The sequence below is a fragment of the Thamnophis sirtalis genome, unplaced genomic scaffold (genome assembly GCF_051295495.1).
Source record: "Thamnophis sirtalis isolate CommonGarterSnake01/CBP01778 unplaced genomic scaffold, rThaSir2_p1.2 scaffold_4, whole genome shotgun sequence".
In the NCBI taxonomy this organism is placed as follows: Eukaryota; Metazoa; Chordata; class Lepidosauria; order Squamata; family Natricidae; genus Thamnophis; species Thamnophis sirtalis.
Genome location: NW_028261384.1, coordinates 14,495,333 through 14,514,381, shown reverse-complemented (window position 1 = coordinate 14,514,381; position 19,049 = coordinate 14,495,333). Strand labels below are relative to the sequence as shown.

The following is a 19,049-nucleotide window of genomic DNA, read 5'->3' as shown; positions in this document are numbered from 1 at the left end:
ACCTGGAGATGTCATCCAGTGGTGTTAGAGGGCAACCAATGGTTTCTTGTACCGAGTCAATCACTCTCTGTAGTGCCTTCCTATCCACCGCAGTTAAACCAGTGTACCATACTATAATGCAGTATGTGAGGACGCTTTCTATCATGGACCTATAGAAAGAGGTCATCAGCCATTATTCCACCTGATTTTTCTGCAGGACTCTAAGGAAATGAAGTCTCTGTTGGGACTTTCCAATCACCAGGGATGTGTTGTTCTTCCATGTGAGATCTTGACTAATAAACACTCCCAAGAATTTAAAGGAGGAAACCCTCTCCACACAGTCCCTTTCGATATACAGTTCCTCTCTGTGCTTCTAGCACCATCTCCTTTGTCTTACTAGTATTTAGATGCAAGTTGTTTTTTGAGCACCACCCAGATACCTTCTAGACTTCTTCCCTGTATGCTGATTTGTCCCCTCCAGTTATGACACCCAGCACCGTTGTGTCGTCTGCAAACTGTATTATGATGTTGGATGGGTCAGAGGATATGCAGTCATGTGTATACACCGAGTACAGGTTTAGTGACCATTTCAAGTTCCAACAGCATTTTAAAAAGTTACTTACAACCAATCTCTGCATTTACAACTGTCATGGCATCTCTGGGGTCAATGTGATCAAAACTCGGGCACTTGGCACTCGGCGTGTATTTATGACCATTGCCATGTGCCAGGGTCATATGATCACCATTTGCAACCTTCCCAACTGGCGTCTAATAAGCAAAGTCAATGGGAGAGATCCCAATTTGCTTAACTACCTCATGATTCACTTAACAATTGCAGTGTAATTCACTTTACAACTGTGGCAAAAAAGATTACAATAGGTATATGACTTACTTAACAACCATCTTTCTTTGCAACAGAAATTCTGGCCCAAATTGTAGTTGTAAATCGAGGACTATCTCTAGGCCAAGGACACTGACTGTAGTCACTGGCTGTGGTGCATTTTTTCCAAGCTCCCTAATGATGCTACAATCGAAGCTGACACCTCTGGTTGCAAAGCAACACTGTATCATTAAGCCTACACAACAGCTTTATTAGAGCAAATTAATTCTGAGCATTATGTATATTCAATTAATATCACATGAAAGTTCATTACCATCACCATCTGATATAAAGTCACCACATCCCACAGAAGAAAATGTGCTTATTTCTCATTGCTGGGTTTTTTTTTTCTTTTCCTCGAAGACATAACTTTAAATCAATGCACTCCTACTGAAATATGCTCATAAAACTTTAAAAACAAAACTCAACAAAGTCAATGATTAAGCATGGCATTCCTCACAGAAACTATAAAGGATTGAACATAGAAAGAAGAATTTCTCATTTTGAGTTTCAAAACAGGATTAAGGTGCCATCTGCTGGAGGGGAAAAATCAATGCCCAAAAAATTGTTTGTGGGTTTTACTACATTTCAGCTTTAAATTTACATCTTGTGATTTAAAAATGTGCTGACCACTTGTCCAAGGAAAGAACAAGCCATTCTATTTTTTTACAGAACAAAAAAATCTAGAAAGATTTGATTTTTTCCCTTTTCATGAGAATAATAGAGAACCAGCTATACAATGTCTTCCACATGTATCAAAGGGTACATCTTAATCCAGCCTTTTTAGATACACATTCTCTACAAATAAAACCAGTAGATTAATATGATATTCTCTAGGTCTTTCAAATCAATAAGCATTCTTTGCCATTTAAAAGTTAAGTTCCCAAATTTTAAAAGAAATTGTTTTATAAAATCAATGAAACTAACTATAATCAGACAATGCCGATTTCAATGCAGTGTTAGAGACATTAAAAAGAGAAATCTATGTTCTTTGTCACATTTTAATGCCAATAACAAAGCTATTACTTGACCTTGAATTCTTTCCATAAAGAAACTGAGAATACTCCCCCAGACTTCCTATAAAAAAATTAATAACTGAATAGGTGCTTCTGCATTTTCTTCAAGACAAGAACTCCTTGAACAAGAAACATGACATTAGGAAAAGTAACCATTCACATGTTTGGCTTCATGGCACTGCCAAAGATAACAAAACTGACATCAACTCTTCATGATTTATATCAATAGAAAGCAGCATACAAATAGATCATTATAGTAAAAATGAAAGATTCTTGATCTTTTTGACACAAAATTGATTTAAGTATTGAAGTATTAATTACATTAATTAGTGTAATTGGTATTTTATCTATAAAAGTAAATTGTTAAGATGTACAAAGGCAAACAGGTAAACAAACAAATGCCCATGAATCAAGGGAAATAAAAATATATCAAAATATACAATAAAAAGATTACTGAATAACTAAAAGGAGCTCCACATACCAAAAAGAATGTTGGAACAGTCATAAGCGGTATATTCCATGATAAAACACAAAGCAACATTTAATCTGGATTCCTGTTTATTTAATTCTATCCTCATTTTTCTGTTTTATTTGCTGATCAAAGTCTAATAAAATTGATCTATATGGAGACATAATATTTTAAGAGGAAATACCTGAAAATGTATGCAACCTTTCATGATTGAACTGGATGTAACTTACTTCTCCTCAGCATTTATTAAAGCTTTAATTAGGCCACCAAACAGGAAAAAGAAGACTTAGACTAATTACAATTACAATTCCCATTTTAAAAAAAATTCTAGGACAAAGCTGTCACTTACTCTGTATGGCCTTGAAAGACATTCACGGAGTGAATCGAAGGGTCTCTGAAATCCCATAGACGGAAGGTTGTGTCACGCGATGAAGTTACCACAAGGCGCTGGGTGGGATGAGTGCAACAGTGTGTAAGTTCTTGGTCATGTCCTAAAACCACAAAACAAAACATTATGAACTTTGAAAAGGCCGGACCTGCCTACAAAAAATGGGAATGAAGAATATCAGAGAAACAATTATGTTCCGATGGTTACCAAAATGTTCTTGGCAAAACAAGTTTGCCCAAGACAGATTAAAATTCTGTCGCAATCTTACTTGTTTCCTATTGGAACAATGTGAATGGAATTCCACATTTCATCTAAATACAGACATTTTTAAAAAATGTAAGGGAACAAACTTCTGTCACTCTTGTACTGATGTGACTTATGAACATGATGGATATTCGGGGGGGGGGGGGAATTGAGTACCTATCTGAAAATCGCTTCTTGTATGTTTTCAGAAACACATAATGCAGCCTGCTATCATAAGATATTAAATACTGTATCTGTGACAATAGCAAAAGCATTTTTGCATATTAGATCAGCTACCAAATTTGCCTCTATAAAGAAAGTTTCAGACACTAATATTAAACAACTTTTGAGTTCTATGAAGTTTAATTTGGGGTTGTTAAAACTACTGCTTATAAAGTTATAGTTATAGTGACATATAATTATATAACTTATAGCAAATCTAAAGTACAGCAATTAGTCCTTGTTTTATTTTAGGATTACAAAATCATAATGTTGCAACATTTGTGTGTCAACTAATTTTTCTTTTAGGATATCCAGTTGCAATCATATGATCTACCAATAAACTATCAGAAAATGATAAACTTGTCACCAGTAGAAACACACTAGCTCTATCTATCATGTCAAGGTTTGAAAACAAGGAATAGTTTAAGATTATAGCTATGGCTATGAAGTCTTCAAATATCTTAATGGGCATATACACTTTTTTTCCTGGTGTCTAGATTTTTCCTAACTCATTTTTATGGTATAAAAATTGGTAGTGCAGTCTCCATCAGTTTGAGCCAGAGTGCTGGAAAGCAGGAATATTTGGCTCTAGAAAAGGTTAGTTTGCATTTTTTTCCAAAAAGAAATTAACTTCCTGACCCTGAAATTCTGTTCTACAAGTTGCATTAATACCTTATCTAGCACATACAGTACCTCCAGATTAAGTGTAATTGGTAGACCGAAAAGTTACCAATATCTATTCTAGATGATAGAGTTGAACTTCCAGCAACTGAGGAAGCATAGTTAATAGTAAAAGATGCTAGAAATTGTAATTTAGGCACATCATTTTTTCCATTCCTGGTTTAGGAAAGCTATCTACAGTAGAAGAATACTTGGGAAACCATATAATCTGAACAAGAAAACTACCTAGAAAACTACCAACACTTCAAGCAGCAAAAGTAACCCTAAAAACTCCATACCATCACCAATCCACAGAAAATCAATTGCTAAGATAGATATTGCTAAAACCTGTACAATCATTTTTGAAACTGCTTGATTTAGAGCATGAATCAAAAACATCCAACTTCTCTACAAACATAAATGTTGGCATCAATTGTGCTTTACTTCATTAATCATAAAACAAATGAGCTGCAATTTCACTGTATTCTTTTATTGAACCAAATTTTAACAAGGACAATTACGCAGAATCTTTTTTTAATCAGGCAGATATTTTTGCACTTTTACATCTAGTGAAGAGAAAAATTAGATTGCTCCCTGCAATGATAAAGCCAGTGTCACTAAAATTATGTATCAACTATAGAGGAATAACTATATAATTATAAGGATTGGAAATAACAACACTACCCCATATTAATGCCAATTTTTATTCCTGCTTTGTAAGAAAAATCCACTCAAAAATTTATATAAATTTACAATATATATAAATAAAACAGTGAAGTTACCATTGCTATTTCATGTAGCCTCACATAATACATAGGTGTACACACACACACACACACACACACACACACACACATTGAAAGTTTATATTCTTAGGATTTCCTGGTGGTGGTCCATACAAGTGACAACCAGATCTAACCCTGCTTAGCTTTCCCTCTGCAACAAAAGGCAGTCCAATGCTACCACCTGCTGAGACTGTACAAGGGAAGTTATTAAAACTTGAAGAAAAGAAATACCTAATAAATATGTAAAGCCTTGAAAATGTAGTATTTTTCTCTTTGAAGTTTTCTTGTTCAGATTATATGGTTTCCCAAGTATCCAAGATAAGAAGAATGACTGACTTCAAAGAAGCGGCAAAATGACATATAACATCTTGGAAGTTCACAATTGTCATAAATGTTGGGATTCAGCCTTCCTTGCTATCAAAGAAAAGTTTGCACTACAGAAAAGTAGAGGATCAACAATCAGCCAATAGGGGGGGGGGGGAGAGATGGAGATAAAACTCCCCCCAAAAAAAGATACCTGTCAGAGAGTGCACAAGTTCAGATGTCTCTACATCATACAAGTTGGCTGTCCTGTCCCATGAAGCGGTCACTGCTTGCTTTCCTCCAACCAGCCAATCAGCTGCTATGACAACACCCTGATGGCTTTTTAGGGAAGTCAAAGGAACTCGGATGGTGGGACAATCACTTGAGCCATCTCCATCTCCATCGGGTTCATCTTTATCAGAGAACTCAACTTCATCTTCACCGGACATTTGCTGTTAATTTTGAAAATATTTAATTTGCATGAAATTTGCCACAATAGATGGGTTGAGAAGAACTTAAAAGTGCTTGGGATAATATGAGACACGGAAAGACAAACTGTTGAAGACTCTAAAGAGACATAAGTTTAATAGAGAATACTGTGTATAAATACTTGGGAACAGAAAACACAGAAAGGAATATTTATTATTGGATGAATTTTGCAAACAAAATGCTATTTCATTTACCTATTATTTGCTATCAGGATGCTATTCTTCCGATTCTAAACTATTTTGGTCCTTTGGGACATCTGAAGTACATGGATAAAAGCACTTTTTCTAAATAATCCCAAGGAGATTTCCTTTAAAGCATTTATAAAGGTCCTGCCCCTGGCCTTCACAATGCAACGGTCACTGCCTTATGGACGTTGACATTTATGAAGATTAAGTCTAAGTCTTAAGTTGGTTCAACAAGCCACCCTATAGTCATGCTCTACATTTGAATGGCAATTGGCAAATCTACCAGTGTTTCAAGAAAATTGATGAGGTCAGCTCTCCCAAGAAACAATATAATTGCTATAAATACTAAAAGTATGATTTCATAATTTTATGAAGTGTCACATATTAATTTCCACTGATGCTACGTTTGTCATGATTTCAGAATGTTATGCCCGTATGTTGCCAGACCACTATTTGTTAAATAAGGCATTCAACAACGCACCAATTACCGTATTTTTTAGAGTATAAGAGGCACCTTTTTCCCTCAAAAAAGAGGCTGAAAATTTGGGTGCATCTTATACATTGAATACAGCATTTTTTGCCTCCCGAAGCCCCGCCCCCTTCACCAAAATGGCTGTGCATACCCTTAGGAAGGCTTTCAGACAGCTTCTGGGGACTGGGGAGGGCAGAAATGAGCAAAAAATGGGCCATTTCTGCCCCCGCCAACCCCCAACAGCACTCTATAAGCCTCCATAAGACTATGCATGCATTTTTTTGGCAAAACAGGCTGTATTTTGCTTGTTTTTGCCCCCCCAAGAGCATTTTGCAAGTTCCCCCAAGGCTATTCTTCTTTTTTTTAAAAACGGGCCCGTTTTTGCGAAAAACGGGTCATTTTTGGGAGGTTTGCAGAGTGCAAAAACTTTTTTTTAACTTATTGATGAGAATTACATTGATCAAGTACTATGCCAGCAGAAACAAAGTCTTAGGTCAGCAGTCCTCAACCTGTGGGTCGCGACCCCTTTTGAGGTAGAACAACCTTTTCACAGGGGTCGCCGAGGAGCCTCACACGGAGAGGCTGGCGAGAAGCCAGCTCGAAGGGAAGAGAGGCTCGGGTTCTCCACGCGGCGGAAGGAGAGGTGTGTGTGGGAGGGGGGGAGTAGGAGCGGGAATGGAGGCGAGGAGGGGGAAAAGAGTCACTTGTGCAGCACAGAGGACGCTGGGAAAGCAGCTTGCTCAGAGTGATGGAAGTTGATGAGCAGAGCTACGGAAGCCAAGAGATACCATTTCTGAGGCGTAAAACAAGGCGGGGAAAATAAAATAAAATAAAGGAACATGGGATGCGCGTATGCTGAGATTTCCTATTAAGACTGTTACCCATGCTTAGCTGTCCTGCGACTCCCTGCTGACCCAATCGCGCAATCTGCTCTCCGCCCCAAGAAGGCACGAGCCTCTCACCTGATTTTGCGATTCCGCGTCCTTTGTAGGCAACTCAATGTCAGGAAGAGCTCCAGTCCTTTTCTTGTGTTTATCTCTTGCGTGCGCGGACGTAAGCAAAATACCCTCCTGGGCCAGGATCAAGGAGGAGGGGACAATGACTCTCCTCCCGCTGTCGCCACTGTGCAATGAGGTGAGTAACTGGGTATGCAGCGCAGGAGACTCCTCAGCGCCAGACTCAGGTAAGCGTGAGCCATGGTCCCCTTCGTGTTGGCTCAGGAAGGAGGAGAATGGGGAGGAGCAGCTGGTTGAGTGCAGGGAGGGAAGAGCTCCAATTCTCCTGTCCTGCACAGGGCTCTCCTTGCGCAGGGCTCTGGAACTCTTCCCTCTCTACATCCAGAGACGGCTGCTCCGGCTCTTTCCTGAGTCAACACGAAAGGGACCAACTTGAGTCTGGCGCTGAGGAGTCTCCTGCGCAGCGCAGCCAGCTACTCACTTCTGAGTGGCGGCAACGAAAGGAGTTGCTGTCCCTGCCGCCGTGATCCTGGCCCAGGAGGGTATTTTGCTTGCATGCGCAAGAGATGAAAGAGAAAAGGTGAGAAAGATATAAATAGATAGATAGATAGATAGATAGATAGATAGATAGATAGATAGATAGATAGATAGATAGATAGATAGAATAAATGTGAGAGAGGGAAGAGGGGGAAACAAATCGGGGGAAAGAAAGGGGAAAAAAAGAAAGAAACAAACTAACTTTCTCAGACCTATGATGAAAGCAATGGCAAGCTAGATCTCTTGCCAAGAAAACTGTAGTTTGCCAGAGGCACAAATTGGAAGCCAAGGCTGATTTTTTTAAAAAAGAAAATAGCAGAGATGGCAAAAAAATGCATCTGAAAATAAGATTATTTATAATTTTGGATAACATATTATATTGTCAAACTCAAAAGAAATCAAAATATATATCCTATTGCTGTTGGTACAAGCTTGCCAGCTTCTATCAATTTAGAGTTCACTATGAAAAGATTACAGAGAAGCAATTTCCTACAATTAATAGCTTTATTTTGGATTTGCTATTGTATTCAATGAGAAAGAAAGAAAATGAAAGAGGGAAAGGGAAGGAAAGAAAGGAAGGAAGGAAGAAGAGAAAGGGAGAGGAAAAATTGAGAGAAACAGAAATGAGAGGGAGGGGGAGAGAAGAGAGAGGGACCCTATTCCCACAGAAAACACTGAGCCATGAAACCTTGGTAGGCATGTCTGGGGGGGGATGTCATGTGACTGGATGGGAGTGATGTTGAGTTGGTCACACCCACCCAGGTTTTGTGGCTCCTGGTGTTACATAGTAGCAACGAAAATAATTTTATGGTTGGGGGTCACAACAACATGAGGAACTGTATTAAAGGGTCACGGCATTAGGAAGGTTGAGAACCACTGTCTTAGGTGCTGCAGATTGTCAGCAATTTCCTTCTCCAACACTTTGATAAATACACCTGGAAACATCTACCTACCTACCTACTCTCTCTCTCCCTACCTACCTACTGTATTTCTTTATTTTTTCTTTCTCTCTATTTCTCTCCCTCTCTAGCCCTTTATCTACATACCTACCTACTCTTTCTCTCCCTACCTACCTACTGTACTTCTCTATCTCTCTCTCTCTCTATTTCTGTCTCTCTCTGTATCCCTTTATCTACCTACCTACCTACCTATTCTCTCTCTCTCCCTACCTACCTACTGTATTTCTCTCTCTTTCTCTCCCTCTCTATCCCTCTATCTACCTACCTACTTTTTTAAAAAAATTGCCTCTTCAAAACCTTGGTGCGTCTTATACTCCAGTGCGTCTTATACTCTGAAAAATACGGTATATAAATCAGGGATGTCAAACTCGCGGTGTCATGTTGTTGTCATTTAATGTATCATAACTTTTTCCCCTCCGCTAAACTGGGGGTGGGCATAACCAGCGCATGTCACATCCAGCCTATGGGCCACAAGTTTTACATCCCTGATATGAATGAAATTGGGGGGAGAGGGGGGAGTGCATTTTTCTCTAAAACTAATTTCCATCTGCAGAGATAAACACTACATTAAAAACCCCAAAAGTCACACTAGAAATCATAACTTACATTGCAATCTGTGGTAGGTTGAGGAGTGGGCAACTGCACCATATATCTCCAAATATGAGCTGTCTGATCTCCTGAAGCTGTAGAACAAAATTAACACTCTCTGAACAGCTATTTTGATTTTAATTCTCCGAAGCAGGAGAGGAGTGGAAGCAAGCAATATGTATAAGTGATCTTTCCTCTTTCCTAATTGCTTTCTTTTCTAATATATAAGCCCTCTTAAATTATTACAATGTACACACAGGCTAGTCTTTAAAGCCGTCCTGCAGGCTTTTCCAATCTGGAAATATAAATATTGAACAGAAAGAATGAACATCTCTCGTTCATTGAAAGAAACTTGAATGGATTTTCCACAATACCAAAATCCCAGGTGCACTATAAACCTATTCCCACTTAATCTGAAATAAATTAGGAGGTACATTTTTTTCTCAAGTATCGAGTGAACATAATTTATCACCATTTACATACCTGTAAGAGACACCTGTTCTGTTGGATGAAACTTTATGGAATTTACTGCATTAAAGAAAAAATAAACATACGTTAGAAGAACAAATTTAGAAGAATATCTAATTTTCCTGTTTGAAATTCATCTCTCTACTTATCCTTATTATACAGGAAAAGCTAGGTTTAAAGAAAATCAAGAATGAAGCTATTTTTGAAAGAGGGAATAACAAAATAGAAACATAACAACTGAGAGAAAAACCAACTTCATATGGCACCACTGGACAAAATCTCTCAACAGAAGGAATAGTTTACCCGATCCATGAAGAGCTAAGGTTCCTGAGGGAATGATTCCATGCATAAGAACATCGGACAAGAACTTGCTGTGGAATTGAGTACATTATGGAATCATCATTGCACAATCTCTATCAATAAGCTTTTAACAAATATTTTAAAAACTATTATTTGCCCTTCTATTTGGAACAATAAGGTTTTTACATGAATATTTTAAAAATTGGTATTCCTCTTTCTGTCTGAAATGATACATGGCAGAATTCTACTATTTAGTTTTGTAATGTAATAATGATTTTTTTAAAAGATAGAACTTATCTTATTAATAACTCTCATGTCCAAAAGGTAGCAAACTACTTACTTTTCATGCTTACTGAAATGGGACACCCAAAGGGCACACAGAATGGATAAGGTCCTGCACAAAAATGTTCTTAAACTCTCTACTTAAACTCCTACTGTACACAAATTCCAAGAAGAGTCACTTACTCAATACATATGCAATTATAACAGATAATTTCCCCTCATGGTTCTTATTCACCAACAGTTATTTATTCTTACCTGATCCAGCATGTCCAACATATTTGACAAGACACTTTCCTGTCTCTATGCTCCACAGCAAAGCAGTATGATCTGTGAGAATTTTAAAAAAGAATTGAGGAATTAAAATAATGGATGGATGGATGGATGGATGGATGTGGATGGATGGATGGATGGATGGATGGATGGATGGATGGATAGATAATCAGGAAATGAAGACTAGACTATGATCTGTTCTAATCTAATCATTAGAAATGCAAAATACAATCTGTGGCTGAAACAATAGATAGGATTATTACCAGCTGATGCTGTCCCAAGCACCACAGGTTGCGTTTTTGTGACACTGACATCCCAAATGCCATCTCGATGACCAATATACTCTTTCACTAGCTGACATATTGCCCTGGATGTTGTTGTTTTGAAACTGGAGACTATCTAAGGAGACAAAAGGCAGGTATCTGATAAGTAGAGAAATTACCCCCAAACTCTTGCAACACATAAAGTAAGAACCATTGAAGCACTACTGTAGCCAAATCAACGGATGCATAAGCTTTAGCATATTCTCTGGAACCAAATTTGTCCTGAATAAAGCTAGGATGCCGTTCTATGTAGGTACAACAGACGAATTTGGCCAGATTGAATCTTTTTCGGATATAATAAAAGCATACAACTTCCGATATGTTTTTTCATATCTTATGATAATACAAGTAAGTATAATCTGCAGAGCACTTCTCTTTTTCTTCTATAATATGTTGTATGCACCATACAAGCCAACTTATTAAACGCAGCTAGCTCAAAGGAGTTAGGAGGGAAGAATGAAAAAGATGCGTAAAAATTCAAAGCTCAGAGCCATATGAAGTTGTATTCATATTAACTTGGAAGTTCAGACCAATTCCTTTTGTGTGACATGAAATGTTTTTTTCAAGAAGCAGCACAGAAATAATACAATCAAAATTTTAAAATAATAAGAGAAACATGAAAGCAAGAATGATTTATTTTACTATCTTTAGATAAATAAATGTATCGGGTGGATAGAAGAAAACACTTTCAAGTTGGAACTGCTATATTGGAAAAAAAATCAGCATGGAGAAGCAAGCAGCAGTTCACACTCTTAAGTGACACAGCCTGTGTGCAAGGATTAGCAGTGCAGGACTATCAGTTTACTGGATTAGATAAATGCTGGGTCACTGGACTGGAAGAAGTAAATCAGTAATACTTCTTGGCTGGAGCAAACTAATCTAATACAAGCTACACTAATGTGGCCATCCAAAGTGTTTTTGTGCAATAATTGCATTGTCTGATGGGTAGAAAGGGGATTCCATGAGTGATGCAGTAGCATAATAAGCAGGAATGAAGAACCCCCAGTCAGTAGGGCCTCAAGCAAGGTCTTGCCCTCAGGTTCCTCACTGTTCTCAAGAACCCTATCTGGCCTACCACGAGTCACTGCCAAAATGGTTTGAGAAAGAACAAGATACTCAGAACACCTTACATCAGAGGTATGGCCACCCCTGGAGGACATGAAATGGTTTCTCATTTCAATCATTCAACTTCCCTTATCAGAAAAAGATGGGTGGAGAAAACTAGTTCTACTCTTGGTCTTTCAATGGCTGCCTTTGTCTTTGCATGTTAACAAGCAACAGCATCAGTTTTATTCCATGCAAAATGTTTTCTTCATTTTGATCCTGATGTGTAATGTTCTCCAGTCCACATAAGCAAGACTGGGAATACAGCTAACCTTTATATTACATATACATCTTCATCATTTAAGTGTTTGGACGGAAATCATATAAGAACTTTACTATGTCATTAATATGATTTATGCTAAAATCTGCAGCATCTCAACCACATTTACTCAAGCTGCTAGACCAAATTCTGGATCAGCTGCAACCCAGTAATGTACTATTAGTAGGTACTCTCTATATGTTAAATAATACCATCTGTTTGGAGCTATTTGTGTAGGCATCAAGAAATCACTATGAAAATTGTTACTTATGTTATAATTGGGAAGAATGGCTAGATGAGATTAATCAGTGAAGACTCGCTGAACCGGGACAGGCAGTGTAGATTGCTGTTCCAGGACTACAAAAAGCTGTGTTAGTTATGAAATATGAAATAGTGCGCCCTCTGAAAATCCATGCCACAACATGTGTGCTAAATTGTATCACTATCCCCATTGTATCATATCTTGGAATATCCATTCAAAGTTCTGGAAGAGGAATATATTTCTATTCACTCATAATTTATGACAAATTTTGCTACCATACAGTGTTACAGTTAATATAAAAATAAGGAGGGGGGGGGAATCCAACTGATTTCTTCAAAACTAAACTGTCCTGCTTTCTCAAGGCCATTGTCAAACTTTCATACTAGTTTTTTGCCATCTGAGCATGAAGCCCAAGTCTACAGTCTGAAATATAGGTAAAACTTTTTGAGACTTTTTTGCCAAACATTGGAGTAAGGAAAACCTTACTATAGATCACAAAACCTATGCATCATAACTCATTTTTGTTGTACTGATTATGTTAAATATCACTAAGCTGGATCTAGCAGACTTCATAGAAAACTGAAGTATGTGGTTGTCTAATATGACAAAATATTCATGTAATTATGAAATATAGAATTCCAAGAATATTTCAATAGCAGTGAAAGATTACAATTGGATACCTTTGCCACATGTACTGTGGCAATTTTTCTTTTAAAAAGATTTAAAAATTATAAAATCACCCTAGAAATCAGAATCAACTACATAGTTTTTTTAAAAAAATAAAAATAAAAGCCTCATTAAACCAAAATGAGATTAAATTAATAATTAAATTTTAAAAGGTATTATCTGACCATCAAACATAGTAAAACATCTATCAAATTTTGTTATTGAAAATATTCTTAGGAATGTTCAGTGATTAAAAATAAAAAATAAGGCATTGTGTGTGTGTGTGTGCGTGTGTGTGTGTGTGCGCGTGTGTGTTTTCAATTAAAATTTCAGGAGGAAAATAAATTTAAGGACTAGAAAAAGCTGCAACAATATAATTTTCAGCTTTTACCTCTTTATTTATCTTTACAATAATGAAATGAGACCTAGATGGAACTATAATTTAGTTGTTAATGAGAAGAATTGTTTCCAAGCCAGTATAAGCAATAATTACTACAGATGCACTGCAAAAGGAACAGGTTAATTCTTGCAGAACTAGGAAGGGATTAGTATTTGAACCATAGTGTAGCATTAAGCATAAAACTGTCAAGGCAGTATTAAAATTCAATTGAAATTTAATACACATCTTCAAACAAAATGGAGTTATGTAAGAGTAGTGGAACAGTAGAATATATTATCGCAACAGTTCTCACATACCTTATCAGTCTTAATAAGACATAGTGAGGAATAAAATGAATTACCAAACTGTTTTAGTTTCCTCAGGAAATCTTCTGTACCCCTGTAATTGACTGGTCTAATTTTCAGGGGCTACAGTGTTTCCCCCTCTTCCCTTAAAATATCATCTTTAATGTCATTTCATATTTTGAGTTTCCTTTTACTTTTAAAACAATAATGAACATGTCCTTTCATATATCCCAAACAGCAATAGGACAACATCAAAACTTTCTGCTCTACTTCAAAATGTGAATAAAGGGGCCAGTCACTGTTCACCAAGTTATGTTCAGCAAGCAGAGCCAGGGAATCATGCTAATATGCACACTAAACCACTACTATTAAAATTTCGATTTCAGTTCTTAGCTTATATATATAGACAAGAGTTTAGAAATGCCTCATTTTACACTAAAATGGGGAGTTTTTTACACTACAAAATGGGTATGTTTCTGCTTTGAAAAAATGTGTCTTATAAATATGTGTTCTTAAGGAAGCCTAACCATGTGATAGTAAGGTCAAGGAGATGTTGTTCAACCAGTTACACATTCTGTTGGCTAACCTCCACGAAGTAAACACATTCTAAGAGCAGTAGATATCCTACTGTGCACAGCGGAAGACAAACTAAACTGTTTCCTGACTAGCAAATGAGACAGTTCCCTCTTCAATTGCTCAAAGTTTTCAAATGCAAATTCACCGTACTTTCTTATAATAATAATCATCCTGCTCACCATTTCAATCTGGCAAATTAATGCAAGAGGAATTTGTACTGTAGACTCCTGTAACAATTACTTGGGCTTTCATTTAATGATTCATGTGTATTTTGATCACAACCATAAGACATGATACTTAAAGAAAGACAAATTTATAGTCCCAAAATGTCAAAAATCTCATTCAAGGAACTTGCAAAAAGAAGAGCAGGCAACCTCTTGGTAACTGAAGGTTGGACTTTTTCATTATCATTATTTATTTTGAGATAGTGAAATCCCCAAGAGCATAACTCAGCATGTTAAAGCCAATATTCTCAGGTTTTCTTGTTAATTTTCAATCATATTTCTCATTTCATTTTTTTTTTTAATTTAAAGAAATATGCAAATTTATGAGACATTCATCTCTGGGGTTCAGCAGCAAGATTTGGGGATCACAGAAAATAGTGTGTTCAGAAATTACATTTAACCAACCTTTACAGATGCCAATCAGTTTTAAATACAGTTTGCCATGCTGTGTTCCAGGGAAGGAATTATTGTTCCTGAAAACCTCACAAAGCACATAGAATTAGTTATGCAATTCTTGATTCCCAACCCAAATATTTTATTCTTATATTTTGTGAATTTGATTAACGTGGATGGTTTTATTATTATTAATCTTACAGCAATCAATAAATGCTACTATTACTACAAAGCATTAATTTAAACATGTTCACCATACTACAGCAAAAAATTGTTGAAATATTCCTATTTCTGAAACCTTAAAGGAAGCTCATTCTCTTTTATGAACAGTTTAGACAATTTATAGATTTATATTATGACTTGTTAAAGAAACAGACTTAAAGAGGAGCCACAAAGTTCATAATGGAAACTCTTTGCCACCATCAAAGCTTGTAATACAGACCAGGCCATTAGCAGCAAACAAATGTGAACATTTCTTCACCAAAGGACTATTATATGTACAGACACTGCATTATCTTTATTTACGAAAACTTAAGCACCCAGATAGCAAAATATATAATGTATGTATTTAAAATAAATGTTTATTTACTGAACATGTACTGGGTCTTGCAAGATTAGGAAATCTGCTCAAGACATTTCTATTTACCTTTGCTTCTGGTTAAGTCATTTATTGTCTTTTGATAGTACTGCTATTCTGCCTGCCTGCAGTTTTAGGAAGGGTTATAATTTTATTTATGTTTTCATTATTCACTGATTTATTTTTTTTAATCTATTGTTTTTAACGAAGTACTTTTATAATCAAAACTGAACTGACAGTACAGTAACCAAAAAAAGCAGACGTAATGTGCAAATACAGTGCCAAGGCATAAACTATGCCTGTCATAATAAAAACTGTAGCCTATCCAATCTCAGAGACTGATAACAATAAAAACAGTAAACAGGAAACATTCTGTTAACAATTGATATATATACGCAATATTTAAACATGAGCAGTAAAAAGACCTCCAGGTAAAGCACCAATTGATAAATATAATATCCATGAAGAAAAACTGGTTGAAATGAGATTCTGTATGTTCCACCACTCACTACTGTTTAGCTGGGCATGCAAATTGGCACACTGGGAAGCAAAGCAGTTACCCAGGAGTCGCCACCCCATATTTCCCAGCTTCCCACGTTGAATTTGCGAGGTCCACCTGATCTCCCTGGGAAAGAATTTGAGCGCTACATAGCAAGTAAGAAAAGATAGGCATTCAGCACTTGCTTTCAAAGAACAGAAAATTTACAATACACAATATGCATACTTATATATGATCTAGAAACTGAAGACTACTTTTTAATAGATTAAAAAACATTAATAGAGAAAAATGCATTTCCATTGTTTAAGTACATAATGAAAGTAATATTGCAGAAAGACAAAGGATAAATATGTTTTCTATTAAAAATAACAAATGTGTGCACAACTAATTGTCAGATAGAAACCATTTCAGTTTTTGAAAAAAAAAATACTTGCAGGAAATGTGTGATTAAACTTTGTATATTAACTTTTATATGTTTTACTCTGTTTTTATATTGTAAAGTTGCCAGGTGTAATTTATGTTGAATCTGGCAGCATAATAACACTATGTATGTATGTATGTATGTATGTATGTATGTATGTATGTATGTATGTATGTATGTATGTATGTATGTATATGTTTATTTGATCTAATGAAAACAGAAAATGTAATGATTCTACAATACTACTTCAGCACAAAGATTACCAGATTAAAAATTGATCAAAATACCCCGAATACCTTCCCCTTGCTATATTTTCCCAATATGGAGTTTTCCAGATGTATTTGGAAGCACACCTCCCAACTTCTTAGAAAATTCCAGGAATTTGAAAAACTTTATCCTACCATACTTAGTGGATACAATTTTGGATTTGTTTATACAGTTTGGATAATTTCCAAGTATGAAGGAGAATACTAGTACATAATCTTCTCTCCTGCATAAATGTAAATTACTTGCAGGTAGTTAAGTAATTTAGTAAACATTTTACAGCTGACACATGCTTGATAATTCTAAGCAAATTAATGACAGTTACAATCAGATGCAATCCAATTTTTGATAAAGGACAAATTAAAATGACTATAAACTAATGAGCAAAATGGATTTAACAACTGAAGTGTCCCATGTTATAATTAACTGCTAAGGAATTTCTCACAATAAAAATAATAACTTTGCATCTTATAAAAAAACTTTTGATGTTTTACTATAAATTTATTTTGTCACTCTATTTTCTATTTTCTTTTCTTAATTATTTATTTACTGAACTATAACCAAAGGACAAGACCATATGGCAATTCAGGGTTAATGTTGATCACACTAATCTCTGCAATATGAGATGGGACTACATCGGGATGGCATCAACTTCAAAGTTCAACCTCATGAAGACAGACAATAATAAAAAGTAAGTAAAATTAAACTGATAAGTATATTGTGGTTCCATAAAAGACTTGATATGTTTCATACCTTGCTAGTTGATGCCTTGTAAGTAGTCTTTAATTTCTGAGACAGCTGACTGGTACTATGGCTGGCTGTTGAAACAAATACATTTAAAGGAAGTTTGTTTTGAAACACATTGGATTACCTTACTTGATTGCTAACATCCTTCTAACTGGTTGTCATCCTAAATTATGAAAAACCAACTAAGAGAGGAGTATTTTTCTCAACTCTCTTCTTACCTTTTGTTTTCAGCTGCCCCTTGCTCAATTCTGCTCCATCAATGGCTTGGCCTTCAGCTGCTAAGCGTTCATTAAGTGTATCAATCTCTCTGCGTACTATCAGTAGCACAAAAATTAATGTCAATGCAAAGAAGAATCATTAATCACAATTTTTAAATTACCACATAACCCTTATCTCAAAGGCCATTATGTGCAGGATCATAATTTCATAAACTTTTGTGTTTCTTTGTGTGCCGCAATTATAAAAAATACATAATATGAAAGTAATTAACTCTCTAAATCTTGGATAAAACTCTGACAATGGATCTTAATTCTAAAAATACTGCTTCTAAGAGATTCATGTTGATGCAAATATCAATCAGTAAAACTAAATGAAAATTGAGGAAGGAAAAGTTTGGTATCTCCCTTCCGGATTCAGGAAGCCATTGCTTGCCAAATAACTTGTTTCTGTATGTAATTCCTCTCCAAACTGGAAACAATAAACACAACATATCCAGCATCCAGTCTGGATATCTGCAAACAGAAAGTTATATTAATGAACACAAGTAATGAATTAGAGCCTCTGTAGTTCCTCAACTAGAGGATTTACAAATGTACTAGGATGTTTGTACAATAGATATATTTACATAACACACACAAAAACATACACAATAGTATGATCCCCCAGGCATTCTAAGACCTAGGGAAGGGGAAATAGGCTGTACACACTGGCCCCCAAGACCCTTGGTCTCTGATCTTCACTCCCAAGCCAACAGAATACCGGAAGGGGGAAATCAATATCTGGATGAATATTGACAGGGTCTTCCCCAAGGCTGGAAATCAAATCACATAGGGTTCCTGAGAAAGTTAAAACATGAAAACAAGCTTCCCCTCCAAACTTTCTACCAATGGACAATAGCCTTAGGATGCAATTCATACGATAATACAGAGTAGAACATTCTCTTTTCCATAAGTTCCTGAAGGCAAAATGAGAATAACTTTCATGGATGACTTATTTGAGAAATAAAGTATTCCTAATTACCTTTTCTATGCTATCCCTTAACTGTAGTTGTTATAAAAGCAAAATATAGTTATTATTTAAAGCAGAGGCTCATAATCATTCTTCATTGGAATCCAAAAGTGTAGATTTTTTTTGGTAAAAATGAATTGGCATTATAGTGCTAACATAAAGCTAACATATCTGAATGATTATTCCAGTAAGCTTTGAAATAAGAAGAATCAAATGAATATGCAATTAAATCTTGTTACGGACATCAATTACAACTAAAATACTCAATGAACAGGATTATGGGAATTTTAGGCTAAATGAGCCAACGTGCACCAAACTATCTGTCCTGGGATTAATCAACATTAGTACTAGAAATCTCAACTAAGAATGTAG

At 36.0% G+C, this 19,049-nt stretch overlaps 1 protein-coding gene across 5 annotated transcripts in view; it reads right to left on the bottom strand.

Moving 5' to 3' along the window:
- Positions 1 to 19,049, bottom strand: part of WDR37 (WD repeat domain 37) — a 48,416-nt gene that overhangs the window by 16,305 nt on the left and 13,062 nt on the right. For 4 of the 5 annotated variants that reach the window (XM_087712516.1, XM_087712518.1, XM_087712520.1 and 1 more), the window contains 9 exons: positions 17,669 to 17,764; positions 17,457 to 17,521; positions 16,080 to 16,163; positions 10,715 to 10,850; positions 10,437 to 10,508; positions 9,615 to 9,659; positions 9,150 to 9,226; positions 5,160 to 5,397; positions 2,694 to 2,835 (listed from right to left, as the gene is read on the bottom strand). In XM_087712516.1, coding sequence (XP_087568642.1) covers positions 2,694 to 2,835; positions 5,160 to 5,397; positions 9,150 to 9,226; positions 9,615 to 9,659; positions 10,437 to 10,508; positions 10,715 to 10,850; positions 16,080 to 16,163; positions 17,457 to 17,521; positions 17,669 to 17,764 — 955 coding nt within the window. The remainder of the gene's footprint in view (positions 1 to 2,693; positions 2,836 to 5,159; positions 5,398 to 9,149; positions 9,227 to 9,614; positions 9,660 to 10,436; positions 10,509 to 10,714; positions 10,851 to 16,079; positions 16,164 to 17,456; positions 17,522 to 17,668; positions 17,765 to 19,049) is intronic. The other variant, XM_014056765.2, reaches the window with a different exon arrangement.